At 48.7% G+C, this 15,954-nt stretch overlaps 1 protein-coding gene across 2 annotated transcripts in view; it reads right to left on the bottom strand.

Annotated features, from left to right (window-relative positions):
- Window positions 1–277: 277 nt before the first annotated feature.
- LOC109427498 (carbonic anhydrase-related protein 10) overlaps window positions 278–15,954 on the bottom strand; it is a 213,329-nt gene continuing 197,652 nt past the window's right edge. For both annotated transcript variants that reach the window (XM_029855841.2, XM_029855840.2), the window contains exons 6-9: window positions 11,527–11,689; window positions 11,310–11,464; window positions 11,067–11,207; window positions 278–1,873 (exon numbers count right to left, since the gene is read on the bottom strand). In XM_029855841.2, coding sequence (XP_029711701.1) covers window positions 1,748–1,873; window positions 11,067–11,207; window positions 11,310–11,464; window positions 11,527–11,689 — 585 coding nt within the window. In that variant the 3' untranslated portion in view covers window positions 278–1,747. The remainder of the gene's footprint in view (window positions 1,874–11,066; window positions 11,208–11,309; window positions 11,465–11,526; window positions 11,690–15,954) is intronic.

The raw sequence follows: 15,954 nt of genomic DNA, 5'->3' as shown, positions 1-15,954 counted from the left end.
TAGAGTTGCCAAATTTCAATGAGCATGGTGGTGTAGAATGACCAGTTTGTCGAATTAAACGTTTACCCCAGTTATTCGACAACAGTTGGTGTCGTATTAGCGGGGTAATACGGTACAATGTCATCATTGAGCAAATGTCATCATATCTGGCATCCCTGCTCGCAGTAGCAGTAAAGGAAACTGTGATCCACTGACTGTCATCATTCTTGAAATGTCAAAACAATCGTCAGAAGAATGGTTAATAACTGTTTATTCGCTTTTGTCAGTTTTCCATGTTTGTTCTGAATTGAATCTTTTGGTTAAATAAATTCAATAATTTGATTTGTTTCAAACCTGCTTCCTTTCGGGTTTCCCAAAACGTTCGATAGTAGGTATATAGGAGAGCGGGATTTCAATACTTTCTCGGTTACATGGGTTGGGTAATTTCGTGTTTGTGGATGGTTTGCGGTAGAGTATTGCATTTTGTCCTTCGTTTATGACTTGCGTTTGTTTTGTTTTTCGTGTTTTTTCAGTATACAGCAATCGTCAAGAGTTCTCAATCTCTCTCTCGTTCGTTAAGCACTTGTTTGTTTTAGGTATGTTTTAGGGGTTTAGTAACATGCTTTGCATTAAATACGCGGTTCTAATTGATGCACGTTTACTGGTTTGATTGACAGATGCTTCGGTTGTTTTGTTTACAAATTGCACGCGCGCGCACACCCATCAAGCACCCGGTTGCCAGAGGAAACGAAACAACTCAACGCTAACAACGCTTGGTTTTCTGATTTCGTTCCATCGTAATAATTGTCGCAGCAGTTTTTTTCATTCGTTACGTTTGGTTGATCGTATTTTTTTGTTTATCTGGTTGGATTCGATTATGAGTGTATTGTTTTTTACAGACAGATAATTTATAGCGCCTACTTTGCTTTGTTTAAAATTGCAAACCCATAATAACAACGACCGTTTCGCAAAATGTACAACTAGTGTTTTATTTATGTTAGTATTCAGTTTAGGCATCACGTTATAAAAATTCTACTATACTCTGGTTGTTTACATGTTGTATTCGTTTTAGGCTTCCGTTACTTTGTTGAAGGTTAAACTTTATGGTAGTTTCAGTAGAAGCACTTTTTGCTAGTTGTTCGTGTATTGTTCTATACTGTTTTCATTGTTAATTGTAAGGTTATGAGTATGTACAGAGGTTTTGCCATCAGCGCTGCAAGCAACAATGAGGGTGGACTGACAGAACAGGCTTGCTTGGATTTTGCTATAAAAATATCGCCATCTTGTAATTTTGACAGCTTCGCTTGCAAGCAAATTGATGTGAGTGTTGATGAATTTGATTTGTTCAAAAAGTGGTTTGTTAAATATTTGAATTATTGTCCACCCCAAAAAGGGGTTCCTCGTTAAGTTCTGTCTTCTTTTCATCAGTGGTAATTTTGTTTGGCATTTCATAGTTTTAGAGAAGGATACTCCTTCGCGCCTCAGGGCCGTAGAGATCTAGTAACAGTACACATTTTTTATACAGATTTTCTACGACGTCCATCCATGATCAGTTCTTCACAAAAATAGGAATATTTTCTATTTGTCGCACTTTTTATATACTGGACCGCTCGCGATCTCATCATCTTGAAATCCCCTAGCTAAGAAAGTCAAACATCTTGCTCTCGAACTTACCCCCTTCGGGCCCGATTCACTGGGGAGATTTGGCAACACTGCCACCCAAGCGGTTGCTGGAACCGCCGCCACCACCACCCCCGCTCCAGCTCCACTAGGGGATCGATTGGAACACCGAGTCGATGTCGGGAAGACCTCGTTCGCGACCGCGGAAGGCAACGTCCGTCCAGCGGTTCGCCTTGTAGTACATGTCCTTGTACATGGTGGGACAGTTCTGGTTCTGCGATGTAGAGAAAAGCACGGAAAATAAGAAAATAAAACCCTATCTACTGAATACACTGCACTTTTTTATGGTTCGACAATCTCCGGAAGCGATTCTCCCGAATCTCCGGAAAAGAGAGATTCTCCCGAATCTCCGTTAGAGATTCTCACGCATTTCCAGGAAATTCTTCCGAACTTCCGGCTGACATTCTCCTGAATCTCTGAGAGAGATTCTCTCGAATCTCTGGGAGAGATTCTCTCGAATCTCTGGGAGAGATTCTCCCGAATCTCTGGGAGAGATTCTCTTGAATCTCTGGGAGAGATTCTCTTGAATCTCTGGGAGAGATTCTCTCGAATCTCTGGAAGAGATTCTCCAGAATCTCTGGGAGAGATTCTCCCGAATCTCTGGGAGAGATTCTCCCGAATCTCTGGGAGAGATTCTCCCGAATCTCTGGGAGAGATTCTCCCGAATCTCGGAGAGAGATTCTCCCGAATCTCGGAGAGAGATTCTCCCGAATCTCGGAGAGAGATTCTCCCGAATCTCGGAGAGAGATTCTCCCGAATCTCGGAGAGAGATTCTCCCGAATCTCGGAGAGAGATTCTCCCGAATCTCGGAGAGAGATTCTCCCGAATCTCGGAGAGAGATTCTCCCGAATCTCGGAGAGAGATTCTCCCGAATCTCGGGGAGAGATTCTCCCGAATCTCGGGGAGAGATTCTCCCGAATCTCGGGGAGAAGATTCTCCCGAATCTCTGGGAAGAGATTCTCCCGAATCTCTGGGAAGAGATTCTCCCGAATCTCTGGGAGAGATTCTCCCGAATCTCTGGGAGAGATTCTCCCGAATCTCTGGGAGAGATTCTCCCGAATCTCTGGGAGAGATTCTCCCGAATCTCTGGGAGAGATTCTCCCGAATCTCTGGGAGAGATTCTCCCGAATCTCTGGGAGAGATTCTCCCGAATCTCTGGGAGAGATTCTCCCGAATCTCTGGGAGAGATTCTCCCGAATCTCTGGGAGAGATTCTCCCGAATCTCTGGGAGAGATTCTCCCGAATCTCTGGGAGAGATTCTCCCGAATCTCTGGGAGAGATTCTCCCGAATCTCTGGGAGAGATTCTCCCGAATCTCTGGGAGAGATTCTCCCGAATCTCTGGGAGAGATTCTCCCGAATCTCTGGGAGAGATTCTCCCGAATCTCTGGGAGAGATTCTCCCGAATCTCTGGGAGAGATTCTCCCGAATCTCTGGGAGAGATTCTCCCGAATCTCTGGGAGAGATTCTCCCGAATCTCTGGGAGAGATTCTTCCGAATCTCTGGGAGAGATTCTCCCGATTCTCTGGGAGAGATTCTCCCGAATCTCTGGGAGAGATTCTCCCGAATCTCTGGGAGAGATTCTCCCGAATCTCTGGGAGAGATTCTCCCGAATCTCTGGGAGAGATTCTCCCGAATCTCTGGGAGAGATTCTCCCGAATCTCTGGGAGAGATTCTCCCGAATCTCTGGGAGAGATTCTCCCGAATCTCTGGGAGAGATTCTCCCGAATCTCTGGGAGAGATTCTCCCGAATCTCTGGGAGAGATTCTCCCGAATCTCTGGGAGAGATTCTCCCGAATCTCTGGGAGAGATTCTCCCGAATCTCTGGGAGAGATTCTCCCGAATCTCTGGGAGAGATTCTCCCGAATCTCTGGGAGAGATTCTCCCGAATCTCTGGGAGAGATTCTCCCGAATCTCTGGAGAGATTCTCCCGAATCTCTGGGAGAGATTCTCCGAATCTCTGGGAGAGATTCTCCCGAATCTCTGGGAGAGATTCTCCCGAATCTCTGGGAGAGATTCTCCCGAATCTCTGGGAGAGATTCTCCCGAATCTCTGGGAGAGATTCTTCCGAATCTCTGGGAGAGATTCTCCGAATCTCTGGAGAGATTCTTCCGAATCTCTGGGAGAGATTCTCCCGAATCTCTGGGAGAGATTCTCCCGAATCTCTGGGAGAGATTCTCCCGAATCTCTGGGAGAGATTCTCCCGAATCTCTGGGAGAGATTCTCCCGAATCTCTGGGAGAGATTCTCCCGAATCTCTGGGAGAGATTCTCCCGAATCTCTGGGAGAGATTCTCCCGAATCTCTGGGAGAGATTCTCCGAATCTCTGGGAGAGATTCTCCGAATCTCGGGAGAGATTCTTCCGAATCTCTGGGAGAGATTCTCCGAATCTCGGGAGAGATTCTTCCGAATCTCCGGGAGAGATTCTTCCGAATCTCTGGGAGAGATTCTTCCGAATCTCCGGGAGAGATTCTTCCGAATCTCCGGAGAGATTCTTCGAATCTCCGGGAGAGATTCTTCCGAATCTCCGGGAGAGATTCTTCCGAATCTCCGGGAGAGATTCTTCCGAATCTCCGGGAGAGATTCTTCCGAATCTCCGGGAGAGATTCTTCCGAATCTCCGGGAGAGATTCTTCCGAATCTCCGGGAGAGATTCTTCCGAATCTCCGGGAGAGATTCTTCCGAATCTCCGGGAGAGATTCTTCCGAATCTCCGGGAGAGATTCTTCCGAATCTCCGGGAGAGATTCTTCCGAATCTCCGGGAGAGATTCTTCCGAATCTCCGGGAGAGATTCTTCCGAATCTCCGGGAGAGATTCTTCCGAATCTCCGGGAGAGATTCTTCCGAATCTCCGGGAGAGATTCTTCCGAATCTCCGGGAGAGATTCTTCCGAATCTCCGGGAGAGATTCTTCCGAATCTCCGGGAGAGATTCTTCCGAATCTCCGGGAGAGATTCTTCCGAATCTCCGGGAGAGATTCTTCCGAATCTCCGGGAGAGATTCTTCCGAATCTCCGGGAGAGATTCTTCCGAATCTCCGGGAGAGATTCTTCCGAATCTCCGGGAGAGATTCTTCCGAATCTCCGGGAGAGATTCTTCCGAATCTCCGGGAGAGATTCTTCCGAATCTCCGGGAGAGATTCTTCCGAATCTCCGGGAGAGATTCTTCCGAATCTCCGGGAGAGATTCTTCCGAATCTCCGGGAGAGATTCTTCCGAATCTCCGGGAGAGATTCTTCCGAATCTCCGGGAGAGATTCTTCCGAATCTCCGGGAGAGATTCTTCCGAATCTCCGGGAGAGATTCTTCCGAATCTCCGGGAGAGATTCTTCCGAATCTCCGGGAGAGATTCTTCCGAATCTCCGGGAGAGATTCTTCCGAATCTCCGGGAGAGATTCTTCCGAATCTCCGGGAGAGATTCTTCCGAATCTCCGGGAGAGATTCTTCCGAATCTCCGGGAGAGATTCTTCCGAATCTCCGGGAGAGATTCTTCCGAATCTCCGGGAGAGATTCTTCCGAATCTCCGGGAGAGATTCTTCCGAATCTCCGGGAGAGATTCTTCCGAATCTCCGGAGAGATTCTTCCGAATCTCCGGGAGAGATTCTTCCGAATCTCCGGGAGAGATTCTTCCGAATCTCCGGGAGAGATTCTTCCGAATCTCCGGGAGAGATTCTTCCGAATCTCCGGGAGAGATTCTTCCGAATCTCCGGGAGAGATTCTTCCGAATCTCCGGGAGAGATTCTTCCGAATCTCCGGGAGAGATTCTTCCGAATCTCCGGGAGAGATTCTTCCGAATCTCCGGGAGAGATTCTTCCGAATCTCCGGGAGAGATTCTTCCGAATCTCCGGGAGAGATTCTTCCGAATCTCCGGGAGAGATTCTTCCGAATCTCCGGGAGAGATTCTTCCGAATCTCCGGAGAGATTCTTCCGAATCTCCGGGAGAGATTCTTCCGAATCTCCGGGAGAGATTCTTCCGAATCTCCGGGAGAGATTCTTCCGAATCTCCGGGAGAGATTCTTCCGAATCTCCGGGAGAGATTCTTCCGAATCTCCGGGAGAGATTCTTCCGAATCTCCGGGAGAGATTCTTCCGAATCTCCGGGAGAGATTCTTCCGAATCTCCGGGAGAGATTCTTCCGAATCTCCGGGAGAGATTCTTCCGAATCTCCGGGAGAGATTCTTCCGAATCTCCGGGAGAGATTCTCCCGAATCTCCGGGAGAGATTCTCGTCTCCGAATCTCCGGGAGAGATTCTCCGAATCTCCGGGAGAGATTCTCCCGAATCTCCGGGAGAGATTCTCCCGAATCTCCGGGAGAGATTCTCCCGAATCTCCGGGAGAGATTCTCCCGAATCTCCGGGAGAGATTCTCCGAATCTCCGGAGAGATTCTCCCGAATCTCCGGGAGAGATTCTCCCGAATCTCCGGGAGAGATTCTCCCGAATCTCCGGGAGAGATTCTTCCCGAATCTCCGGGAGAGATTCTCCGAATCTCCGGGAGAGATTCTCCGAATCTCCGGAGAGATTCTCCGAATCTCCGGGAGAGATTCTTCCGAATCTCCGGGAGAGATTCTTCCGAATCTCCGGGAGAGATTCTTCCGAATCTCCGGGAGAGATTCTTCCGAATCTCCGGGAGAGATTCTTCCGAATCTCCGGGAGAGATTCTTCCGAATCTCCGGGAGAGATTCTTCCGAATCTCCGGGAGAGATTCTTCCGAATCTCCGGGAGAGATTCTTCCGAATCTCCGGGAGAGATTCTTCCGAATCTCCGGGAGAGATTCTTCCGAATCTCCGGGAGAGATTCTTCCGAATCTCCGGGAGAGATTCTTCCGAATCTCCGGGAGAGATTCTTCCGAATCTCCGGGAGAGATTCTTCCGAATCTCCGGGAGAGATTCTTCCGAATCTCCGGGAGAGATTCTTCCGAATCTCCGGGAGAGATTCTTCCGAATCTCCGGGAGAGATTCTTCCGAATCTCCGGGAGAGATTCTTCCGAATCTCCGGGAGAGATTCTTCCGAATCTCCGGAGAGATTCTTCCGAATCTCCGGGAGAGATTCTTCCGAATCTCCGGGAGAGATTCTTCCGAATCTCCGGGAGAGATTCTTCCGAATCTCCGGGAGAGATTCTTCCGAATCTCCGGGAGAGATTCTTCCGAATCTCCGGGAGAGATTCTTCCGAATCTCCGGGAGAGATTCTTCCGAATCTCCGGGAGAGATTCTTCCGAATCTCCGGGAGAGATTCTTCCGAATCTCCGGGAGAGATTCTTCCGAATCTCCGGGAGAGATTCTTCCGAATCTCCGGGAGAGATTCTTCCGAATCTCCGGGAGAGATTCTTCCGAATCTCCGGGAGAGATTCTTCCGAATCTCCGGGAGAGATTCTTCCGAATCTCCGGGAGAGATTCTTCCGAATCTCCGGGAGAGATTCTTCCGAATCTCCGGGAGAGATTCTTCCGAATCTCCGGGAGAGATTCTTCCGAATCTCCGGGAGAGATTCTCCGAATCTCCGGGAGAGATTCTTCCGAATCTCCGGGAGAGATTCTCCCGAATCTCCGGGAGAGATTCTCCCGAATCTCCGGGAGAGATTCTCCGAATCTCCGGGAGAGATTCTCCCGAATCTCCGGGAGAGATTCTCCCGAATCTCCGGGAGAGATTCTTCCGAATCTCCGGGAGAGATTCTTCCGAATCTCCGGGAGAGATTCTTCCGAATCTCCGGGAGAGATTCTCCCGAATCTCCGGGAGAGATTCTCCCGAATCTCCGGGAGAGATTCTCCCGAATCTCCGGGAGAGATTCTCCCGAATCTCCGGGAGAGATTCTTCCGAATCTCCGGGAGAGATTCTTCCGAATCTCCGGGAGAGATTCTTCCGAATCTCCGGGAGAGATTCTTCCGAATCTCCGGGAGAGATTCTTCCGAATCTCCGGGAGAGATTCTTCCGAATCTCCGGGAGAGATTCTTCCGAATCTCCGGGAGAGATTCTTCCGAATCTCCGGGAGAGATTCTTCCGAATCTCCGGGAGAGATTCTTCCGAATCTCCGGGAGAGATTCTTCCGAATCTCCGGGAGAGATTCTTCCGAATCTCCGGGAGAGATTCTTCCGAATCTCCGGGAGAGATTCTTCCGAATCTCCGGGAGAGATTCTTCCGAATCTCCGGGAGAGATTCTTCCGAATCTCCGGGAGAGATTCTTCCGAATCTCCGGGAGAGATTCTTCCGAATCTCCGGGAGAGATTCTTCCGAATCTCCGGGAGAGATTCTTCCGAATCTCCGGGAGAGATTCTTCCGAATCTCCGGGAGAGATTCTTCCGAATCTCCGGGAGAGATTCTTCCGAATCTCCGGGAGAGATTCTTCCGAATCTCCGGGAGAGATTCTTCCGAATCTCCGGGAGAGATTCTTCCGAATCTCCGGGAGAGATTCTTCCGAATCTCCGGGAGAGATTCTTCCGAATCTCCGGGAGAGATTCTTCCGAATCTCCGGGAGAGATTCTTCCGAATCTCCGGGAGAGATTCTTCCGAATCTCCGGGAGAGATTCTTCCGAATCTCCGGGAGAGATTCTCCGATTCTCCCGAATCTCCGGGAGAGATTCTCCCGAATCTCCGGGAGAGATTCTCCCGAATCTCCGGGAGAGATTCTCCGAATCTCCGGGAGAGATTCTTCCGAATCTCCGGGAGAGATTCTTCCGAATCTCCGGGAGAGATTCTTCCGAATCTCCGGGAGAGATTCTTCCGAATCTCCGGGAGAGATTCTTCCGAATCTCCGGGAGAGATTCTTCCGAATCTCCGGGAGAGATTCTTCCGAATCTCCGGGAGAGATTCTTCCGAATCTCCGGGAGAGATTCTTCCGAATCTCCGGGAGAGATTCTTCCGAATCTCCGGGAGAGATTCTTCCGAATCTCCGGGAGAGATTCTTCCGAATCTCCGGGAGAGATTCTTCCGAATCTCCGGGAGAGATTCTTCCGAATCTCCGGGAGAGATTCTTCCGAATCTCCGGGAGAGATTCTTCCGAATCTCCGGGAGAGATTCTTCCGAATCTCCGGGAGAGATTCTTCCGAATCTCCGGGAGAGATTCTTCCGAATCTCCGGGAGAGATTCTTCCGAATCTCCGGGAGAGATTCTTCCGAATCTCCGGGAGAGATTCTTCCGAATCTCCGGGAGAGATTCTTCCGAATCTCCGGGAGAGATTCTTCCGAATCTCCGGGAGAGATTCTTCCGAATCTCCGGGAGAGATTCTTCCGAATCTCCGGGAGAGATTCTTCCGAATCTCCGGGAGAGATTCTTCCGAATCTCCGGGAGAGATTCTTCCGAATCCCCGGGAGAGATTCTTCCGAATCTCCGGGAGAGATTCTTCCGAATCTCCGGGAGAGATTCTTCCGAATCTCCGGGAGAGATTCTTCCGAATCCCCGGGAGAGATTCTTCCGAATCTCCGGGAGAGATTCTTCCGAATCTCCGGGAGAGATTCTCCGAATCTCCGGGAGAGATTCTCCCGAATCTCCGGGAGAGATTCTCCCGAATCTCCGGGAGAGATTCTCCCGAATCTCCGGGAGAGATTCTCCCCGAATCTCCGGGAGAGATTCTCCCGAATCTCCGGGAGAGATTCTCCCGAATCTCCGGGAGAGATTCTCCCGAATCTCCGGGAGAGATTCTCCCGAATCTCCGGGAGAGATTCTTCCGAATCTCCGGGAGAGATTCTTCCGAATCTCCGGGAGAGATTCTCCCGAATCTCCGGGAGAGATTCTCCCGAATCTCCGGGAGAGATTCTCCCGAATCTCCGGGAGAGATTCTCCCGAATCTCCGGGAGAGATTCTCCCGAATCTCCGGGAGAGATTCTCCCGAATCTCCGGGAGAGATTCTCTCGAATCTCCGGGAGATATTCTCCCGAATCTCCGGGAGAGATTCTCCCGAATCTCCGGGAGAAATTCTCCCGAATCTCCGGGAGAAATTCTCCTGAATCTCCGGGAGAAATTCTCCTGAATCTCCGGGAGAAATTCTCCTGAATCCCCGGGAGAGATTCTTCCGAATCTCCGGGAGAGATTCTTCCGAATCTCCGGGAGAGATTCTCCTGAATCTCCGGGAGAGATTCTCCTGAATCTCCGGGAGAGATTCTCCTGAATCTCCGGGAGAGATTCTTCCGAATCTCCGGGAGAGATTCTTCCGAATCTCCGGGAGAGATTCTTCCGAATCTCCGGGAGAGATTCTTCCGAATCTCCGGGAGAGATTCTTCCGAATCTCCGGGAGAGATTCTTCCGAATCTCCGGGAGAGATTCTTCCGAATCTCCGGGAGAGATTCTTCCGAATCTCCGGGAGAGATTCTTCCGAATCTCCGGGAGAGATTCTTCCGAATCTCCGGGAGAGATTCTTCCGAATCTCCGGGAGAGATTCTTCCGAATCTCCGGGAGAGATTTTTCCGAATCTCCGGGAGAGATTCTTCCGAATCTCCGGGAGAGATTCTCCCGAATCTCCGGGAGAGATTCTCCCGAATCTCCGGGAGAGATTCTCCCGAATCTCCGGGAGAGATTCTCCCGAATCTCCGGGAGAGATTCTCCCGAATCTCCGGGAGAGATTCTCTCGAATCTCCGGGAGAGATTCTCCCGAATCTCCGGGAGAGATTCTCCCGAATCTCCGGGAGAGATTCTCCCGAATCTCCGGGAGAGATTCTCCCGAATCTCCGGGAGAGATTCTCCCGAATCTCCGGGAGAGATTCTCCCGAATCTCCGGGAGAGATTCTCCCGAATCTCCGGGAGAGATTCTCCCGAATCTCCGGGAGAGATTCTCCCGAATCTCCGGGAGAGATTCTCCCGAATCTCCGGGAGAGATTCTCCCGAATCTCCGGGAGAGATTCTCCCGAATCTCCGGGAGAGATTCTTCCGAATCTCCGGGAGAGATTCTCCCGAATCTCCGGGAGAGATTCTCCCGAATCTCTGGAAGAGATTCTTCCGAATCTCCGAAAGAGATTCTCCCGAATCTTTGGAAGAGATTCTCCCGAATCTCCGGAAGAGATTCTCCCGAATCTCCGGAAGAGATTTTCCCGAATCTCCGGAAGAGATTCTTCCGAATCTCCGGTAGAGATTCTCCTGAATCTCCGGTAGAGATTCTCCCGAATCTCCGGAAGAGATTCTCCCGAATCTCCGGAAGAGATTCTCCCGAATCTCCGGAAGAGATTCTCCCGAATCTCCGGAAGGGATTCTCCCGAATCTCCGGAAGGGATTCTCCCGAATCTCCGGTAGAGATTCTACCAATTCTCTGGGAGTGATTCTCCCGAATCTCCGGGAGAGATTCTTCTGAATCTCCGGGAGAGATTCTTCTGTATCTCCTGGAGAGATTCTCCCGAATCTCTGGATGAGTTTCTCCCGAATCTCCGGAAGAGATAATCCTGAATCTTCGGGAGAGATTCTAAGAATTCTAGCAAGGTTGGAAATGATTTGAAACTTACCTTATTGGCCCCGGTATGGGCGAAATCGATGTTCGTCCGCACCGTCCGGTGGTGCAGCGCCTGCAGGGGCCTCGCATTGTTCCCCAGCGGTGCCTTCGGCGTTTGCTCCGATCCCTGCATCAGTTTCCGCAGGGCATATAGCTGAGGAAACAAAGACACAGAGGTTCGATTTTGTTAATCAGCAGAACAATTTCTTCAATATTCTCATGATTTCACTGTCGTTCGTCGGATATCGAACCTCACCTCCTGTTTGGTGATGTAGATCGGCTTGTTCAGGATGATCCATACCGTGCTCTCCCAGCAGCCCGGATGAGTGGTGGACCCCTCGTACGTCATGTACTGCTCGGTGTTCGGTAGAAGCGACCGTAGCGAGATGTGCCGAATCGGCGTGGAAGAACCTGTCAAATGTTTCGGTTATAGTTGATTTAGAACATTTGTACCGTTCCGGCGCGGCGCTTACCTTTGTAGGTGACCTTGTTGAAGGTGCTGGTGATTATCCGCAGCTCTGGGTTGGGCGTGTCGCCGATCTGCACCATCAGCGAGATCCCCACGATGCCCTGGGCCTTGTGCTGCGCCTCGGACATGTTGTGGTACAGCTCTTTGTTGAAGCCGTATAATTGAATCTTTTGTAAGTTTTAGCGCGAAAGAAAAAAGAACAGAGAAAAGACCCGCATTTCATTGCGATAAAAAGTTCCGATAAGCTGTGGACGAGGGGTGAGTGGATGGCGAACGGTTTCGGTGCCGCCTCCGTGAGGTTAATAAAAGGTAATAATCGTTTGGTTTTACAATCTGCTTTTCTTTACGAGCTAAGAAAAAAAACGATGGAAATGAAGGCGTGTCACGTCGTCGTTCCTGGCTTTCGTTATCAGGGAAAAAAGCTAGGGAAAAGAAGCTTCCACAGCAGTTTCCAAAAGGATTACCGGAAGTTGGCAACTTGAAGCACGGGCCCGCACGTACGACATACGCCCGAGTGGGTTTGAGGAGTCGCCTCTACTTACAAAACACTAAATTACACGTTATTAACATTCCTTCTTGCAGAACGTGTATTTTTTCTTCGAGTTTGGTATCCATGCGAAACACTGTGGCTCAAAGATTTGAGATTTGCCATAAAATGACTCTAGAGAATACTGAATCTCTTGGAGAGATTCTGTTAAATCTGCTGGAGAGATTCTCTTGAATGTCCTGGAGAGGTTCTCTTGAATCTCCTGAAAATTCTCTTGAATCTCTTGGAGAGATTCTCTTGAATCTCCTGGAGAGATGCTCTTGAATCTCCTGGAGAGATTCTCTTGAATCTCCAGGAGAGATTCTCTTGAATCTAATGGAGAGATTCTCTTGAATCTCCTGGAGAGATTCTCTTGAATCTCCTGGAGAGATTCTCTTGAATCTCCTGGAGAGATTCTCTTGAATCTCCTGGAGAGATTCTCTTGAATCTCCTGGAGAGATTCTCTTGAATCTCCTGGAGAGATTCTCTTGAATCTCCTGGAGAGATTCTCTTGAATCTCCTGGAAAGATTCTCTTGAATCTCCTGGAGAGATTCTCTTGAATCTCCTGGAGAGATTCTCTTGAATCTCCTGGAGAGATTCTCTTGAATCTCCTGGAGAGATTCTCTTGAATCTCCTGGAGAGATTCTCTTGAATCTCCTGGAGAGATTCTCTTGAATCTCCTGGAGAGATTCTCTTGAATCTCCTGGAGAGATTCTCTTGAATCTCCTGGAGAGATTCTCTTGAATCTCCTGGAGAGATTCTCTTGAATCTCCTGGAGAGATTCTCTTGAATCTCCTGGAGAGATTCTCTTGAATCTCCTGGAGAGATTCTCTTGAATCTCCTGGAGAGATTCTCTTGAATCTCCTGGAGAGATTCTCTTGAATCTCCTGGAGAGATTCTCTTGAATCTCCTGGAGAGATTCTCTTGAATCTCCTGGAGAGATTCTCTTGAATCTCCTGGAGAGATTCTCTTGAATCTCCTGGAGAGATTCTCTTGAATCTCCTGGAGAGATTCTCTTGAATCTCCTGGAGAGATTCTCTTGAATCTCCTGGAGAGATTCTCTTGAATCTCCTGGAGAGATTCTCTTGAATCTCCTGGAGAGATTCTCTTGAATCTCCTGGAGAGATTCTCTTGAATCTCCTGGAGAGATTCTCTTGAATCTCCTGGAGAGATTCTCTTGGATCTCCTGGAGAGATTCTCTTGAATCTCCTGGAGAGATTCTCTTGAATCTCCTGGAGAGATTCTCTTGAATCTCCTGGAGAGATTCTCTTGAATCTCCTGGAGAGATTCTCTTGAATCTCCTGGAGAGATTCTCTTGAATCTCCTGGAGAGATTCTCTTGAATCTCCTGGAGAGATTCTCTTGAATCTCCTGGAGAGATTCTCTTGAATCTCCTGGAGAGATGCTCTTGAATCTCCTGGAGAGATGCTCTTGAATCTCCTGGAGTGATTCTCTTGAATCTCTTGGAGAGATTCTTTTGAATCTCATGGAGAGATTCTCTCGAATCTCCTGGAGAGATTCTCTCGAATCTCCCTGAGTGATTCTCTTGAATCTTCTGGAGAGATTCTCTCGAATCTCCTGGAGAAATTCTCTTGAATCTCCTGGAGAGATTGGATCTCCTGGAGAGATTCTCTCGAATCTCCTGGAGAGATTCTCTCGAATCTCCTGGAGAGATTCTCTCGAATCTCCTGGAGAGATTCTCTTGAATCTCCTGGAGAGATTCTCTCGAATCTCCTGGAGAGATTCTCTCGAATCTCCTGGAGAGATTCTCTCGAATCTCCTGGAGAGATTCTCTCGAATCTCCTGGAGAGATTCTCTCGAATCTCCTGGAGAGATTCTCTCGAATCTCCTGGAGAGATTCTCTCGAATCTCCTGGAGAGATTCTCTCGAATCTCCTGGAGAGATTCTCTCGAATCTCCTGGAGAGATTCTCTCGAATCTCCTGGAGAGATTCTCTCGAATCTCCTGGAGAGATTCTCTCGAATCTCCTGGAGAGATTCTTTCGAATCTCCTGGAGAGATTCTCTCGAATCTCCTGGAGAGATTCTCTCGAATCTCCTGGAGAGATTCTTTCGAATCTCCTGGAGAGATTCTCTCGAATCTCCTGGAGAGATTCTCTTGAATCTCCTGGAGAGATTCTCTTGAATCTCCTGGAGAGATTCTCTTGAATCTCCTGGAGAGATTCTCTCGAATCTCCTGGAGAGGTTCTCTCGAATCTCCTGGAGAGATTCTCTCGAATCTCCTGGAGAGATTCTCTCGAATCTCCTGGAGAAATTCTCTTGAATCTCCTGGAGAGATTCTCTTGAATCTCCTGGAGAGATTCTCTTGAATCTCCTGGAGAGATTCTCTTGGATCTCCTGGAGAGATTCTCTTGAATCTCCTGGAGAGATTCTCTTGAATCTCCTGGAGAGATTCTCTTGAATCTCCTGGAGAGATTCTCTTGAATCTCCTGGAGAGATTCTCTTGAATCTCCTGGAGAGATGCTCTTGAATCTCCTGGAGAGATGCTCTTGAATCTCCTGGAGAGATGCTCTTGAATCTCCTGGAGAGATGCTCTTGAATCTCCTGGAGTGATTCTCTTGAATCTCTTGGAGAGATTCTTTTGAATCTCATGGAGAGATTCTCTCGAATCTCCTGGAGAGATTCTCTCGAATCTCCTGGAGAGATTCTCTCGAATCTCCCTGAGAGATTCTCTTGAATCTTCTGGAGAGATTCTCTCGAATCTCCTGGAGAAATTCTCTTGAATCTCCTGGAGAGATTCTCTTGGATCTCCTGGAGAGATTCTCTCGAATCTCCTGGAGAGATTCTCTCGAATCTCCTGGAGAGATTCTCTCGAATCTCCTGGAGAGATTCTCTCGAATCTCCTGGAGAGATTCTCTCGAATCTCCTGGAGAGATTCTCTTGAATCTCCTGGAGAGATTCTCTTGAATCTCCTGGAGAGATGCTCTTGAATCTCCTGGAGTGATTCTCTTGAATCTCTTGGAGAGATTCTTTTGAATCTCATGGAGAGATTCTCTTGAATCTCCTGGAGAGATTCTCTCGAATCTCCTGGAGAGATTCTCTCGAATCTCCTGGAGAGATTCTCTTGAATCTCCTGGAGAGATTCTCTTGAATCTCCTGGAGAGATTCTCTCGAATCTCCTGGAGAGATTCTCTCGAATCTCCTGGAGAGATTCTCTCGAATCTCCTGGAGAGATTCTCTTGAATCTCCTGGAGAGATTCTCTCGAATCTCCTGGAGAAATTCTCTTGAATCTCCTGGAGAGATTCTCTTGGATCTCCTGAAGAGATTCTCTTGAATCTCCTGGAGAGATTCTCTTGAATCTCCTGGAGAGATTCTCTTGAATCTCCTGGAGAGATTCTCTTGAATCTCCTGGAGAAATTCTCTTGAATCTCCTGGAGAGATTCTCTTGAATCTCCTGGAGAGATTCTCTTGAATCTCCTGGAGAGATTCTCTTGAATCTCCTGGAGAGATTCTCTTGAATCTCCTGGAGAGATTCTTTTGAATCTCCTGGAGAGATTCTCTTGAATCTCCTGGAGAGATGCTCTTGAATCTCCTGGAGTGATTCTCTTGAATCTCTTGGAGAGATTCTTTTGAATCTCATGGAGAGATTCTCTCGATTCTCTTGGAGAGATTCTCTCGATTCTCTTGGAGAAATTCTCTTGAATCTTCTGGAGAGCATCTTGAATCTCAGGGAGAGATTGTTTCGAATCTCTGGGAGATTCTCTCGAATTTCTTAGACAAAAAATTCTCAGATATATTTTTGAGCAGCAATTTCCAGTTCGATCCATAGTGCATAAACGGGACGTCGTCCGTCGAGCTCGTCGCCAGCGACGTCGACATGGGCGCTTACGTAATTCCGGAGCTCCGGCCACCACCGACGCCGTTACTCGAAGCCATTATTTCTGATT

Source organism: Aedes albopictus, chromosome 1, assembly GCF_035046485.1.
Source record: "Aedes albopictus strain Foshan chromosome 1, AalbF5, whole genome shotgun sequence".
Classification (NCBI taxonomy): domain Eukaryota; kingdom Metazoa; phylum Arthropoda; class Insecta; order Diptera; family Culicidae; genus Aedes; species Aedes albopictus.
The sequence above is the reverse complement of the archived record's forward strand: the minus strand, read 5'-3'. Positions and strand labels throughout refer to the sequence as shown.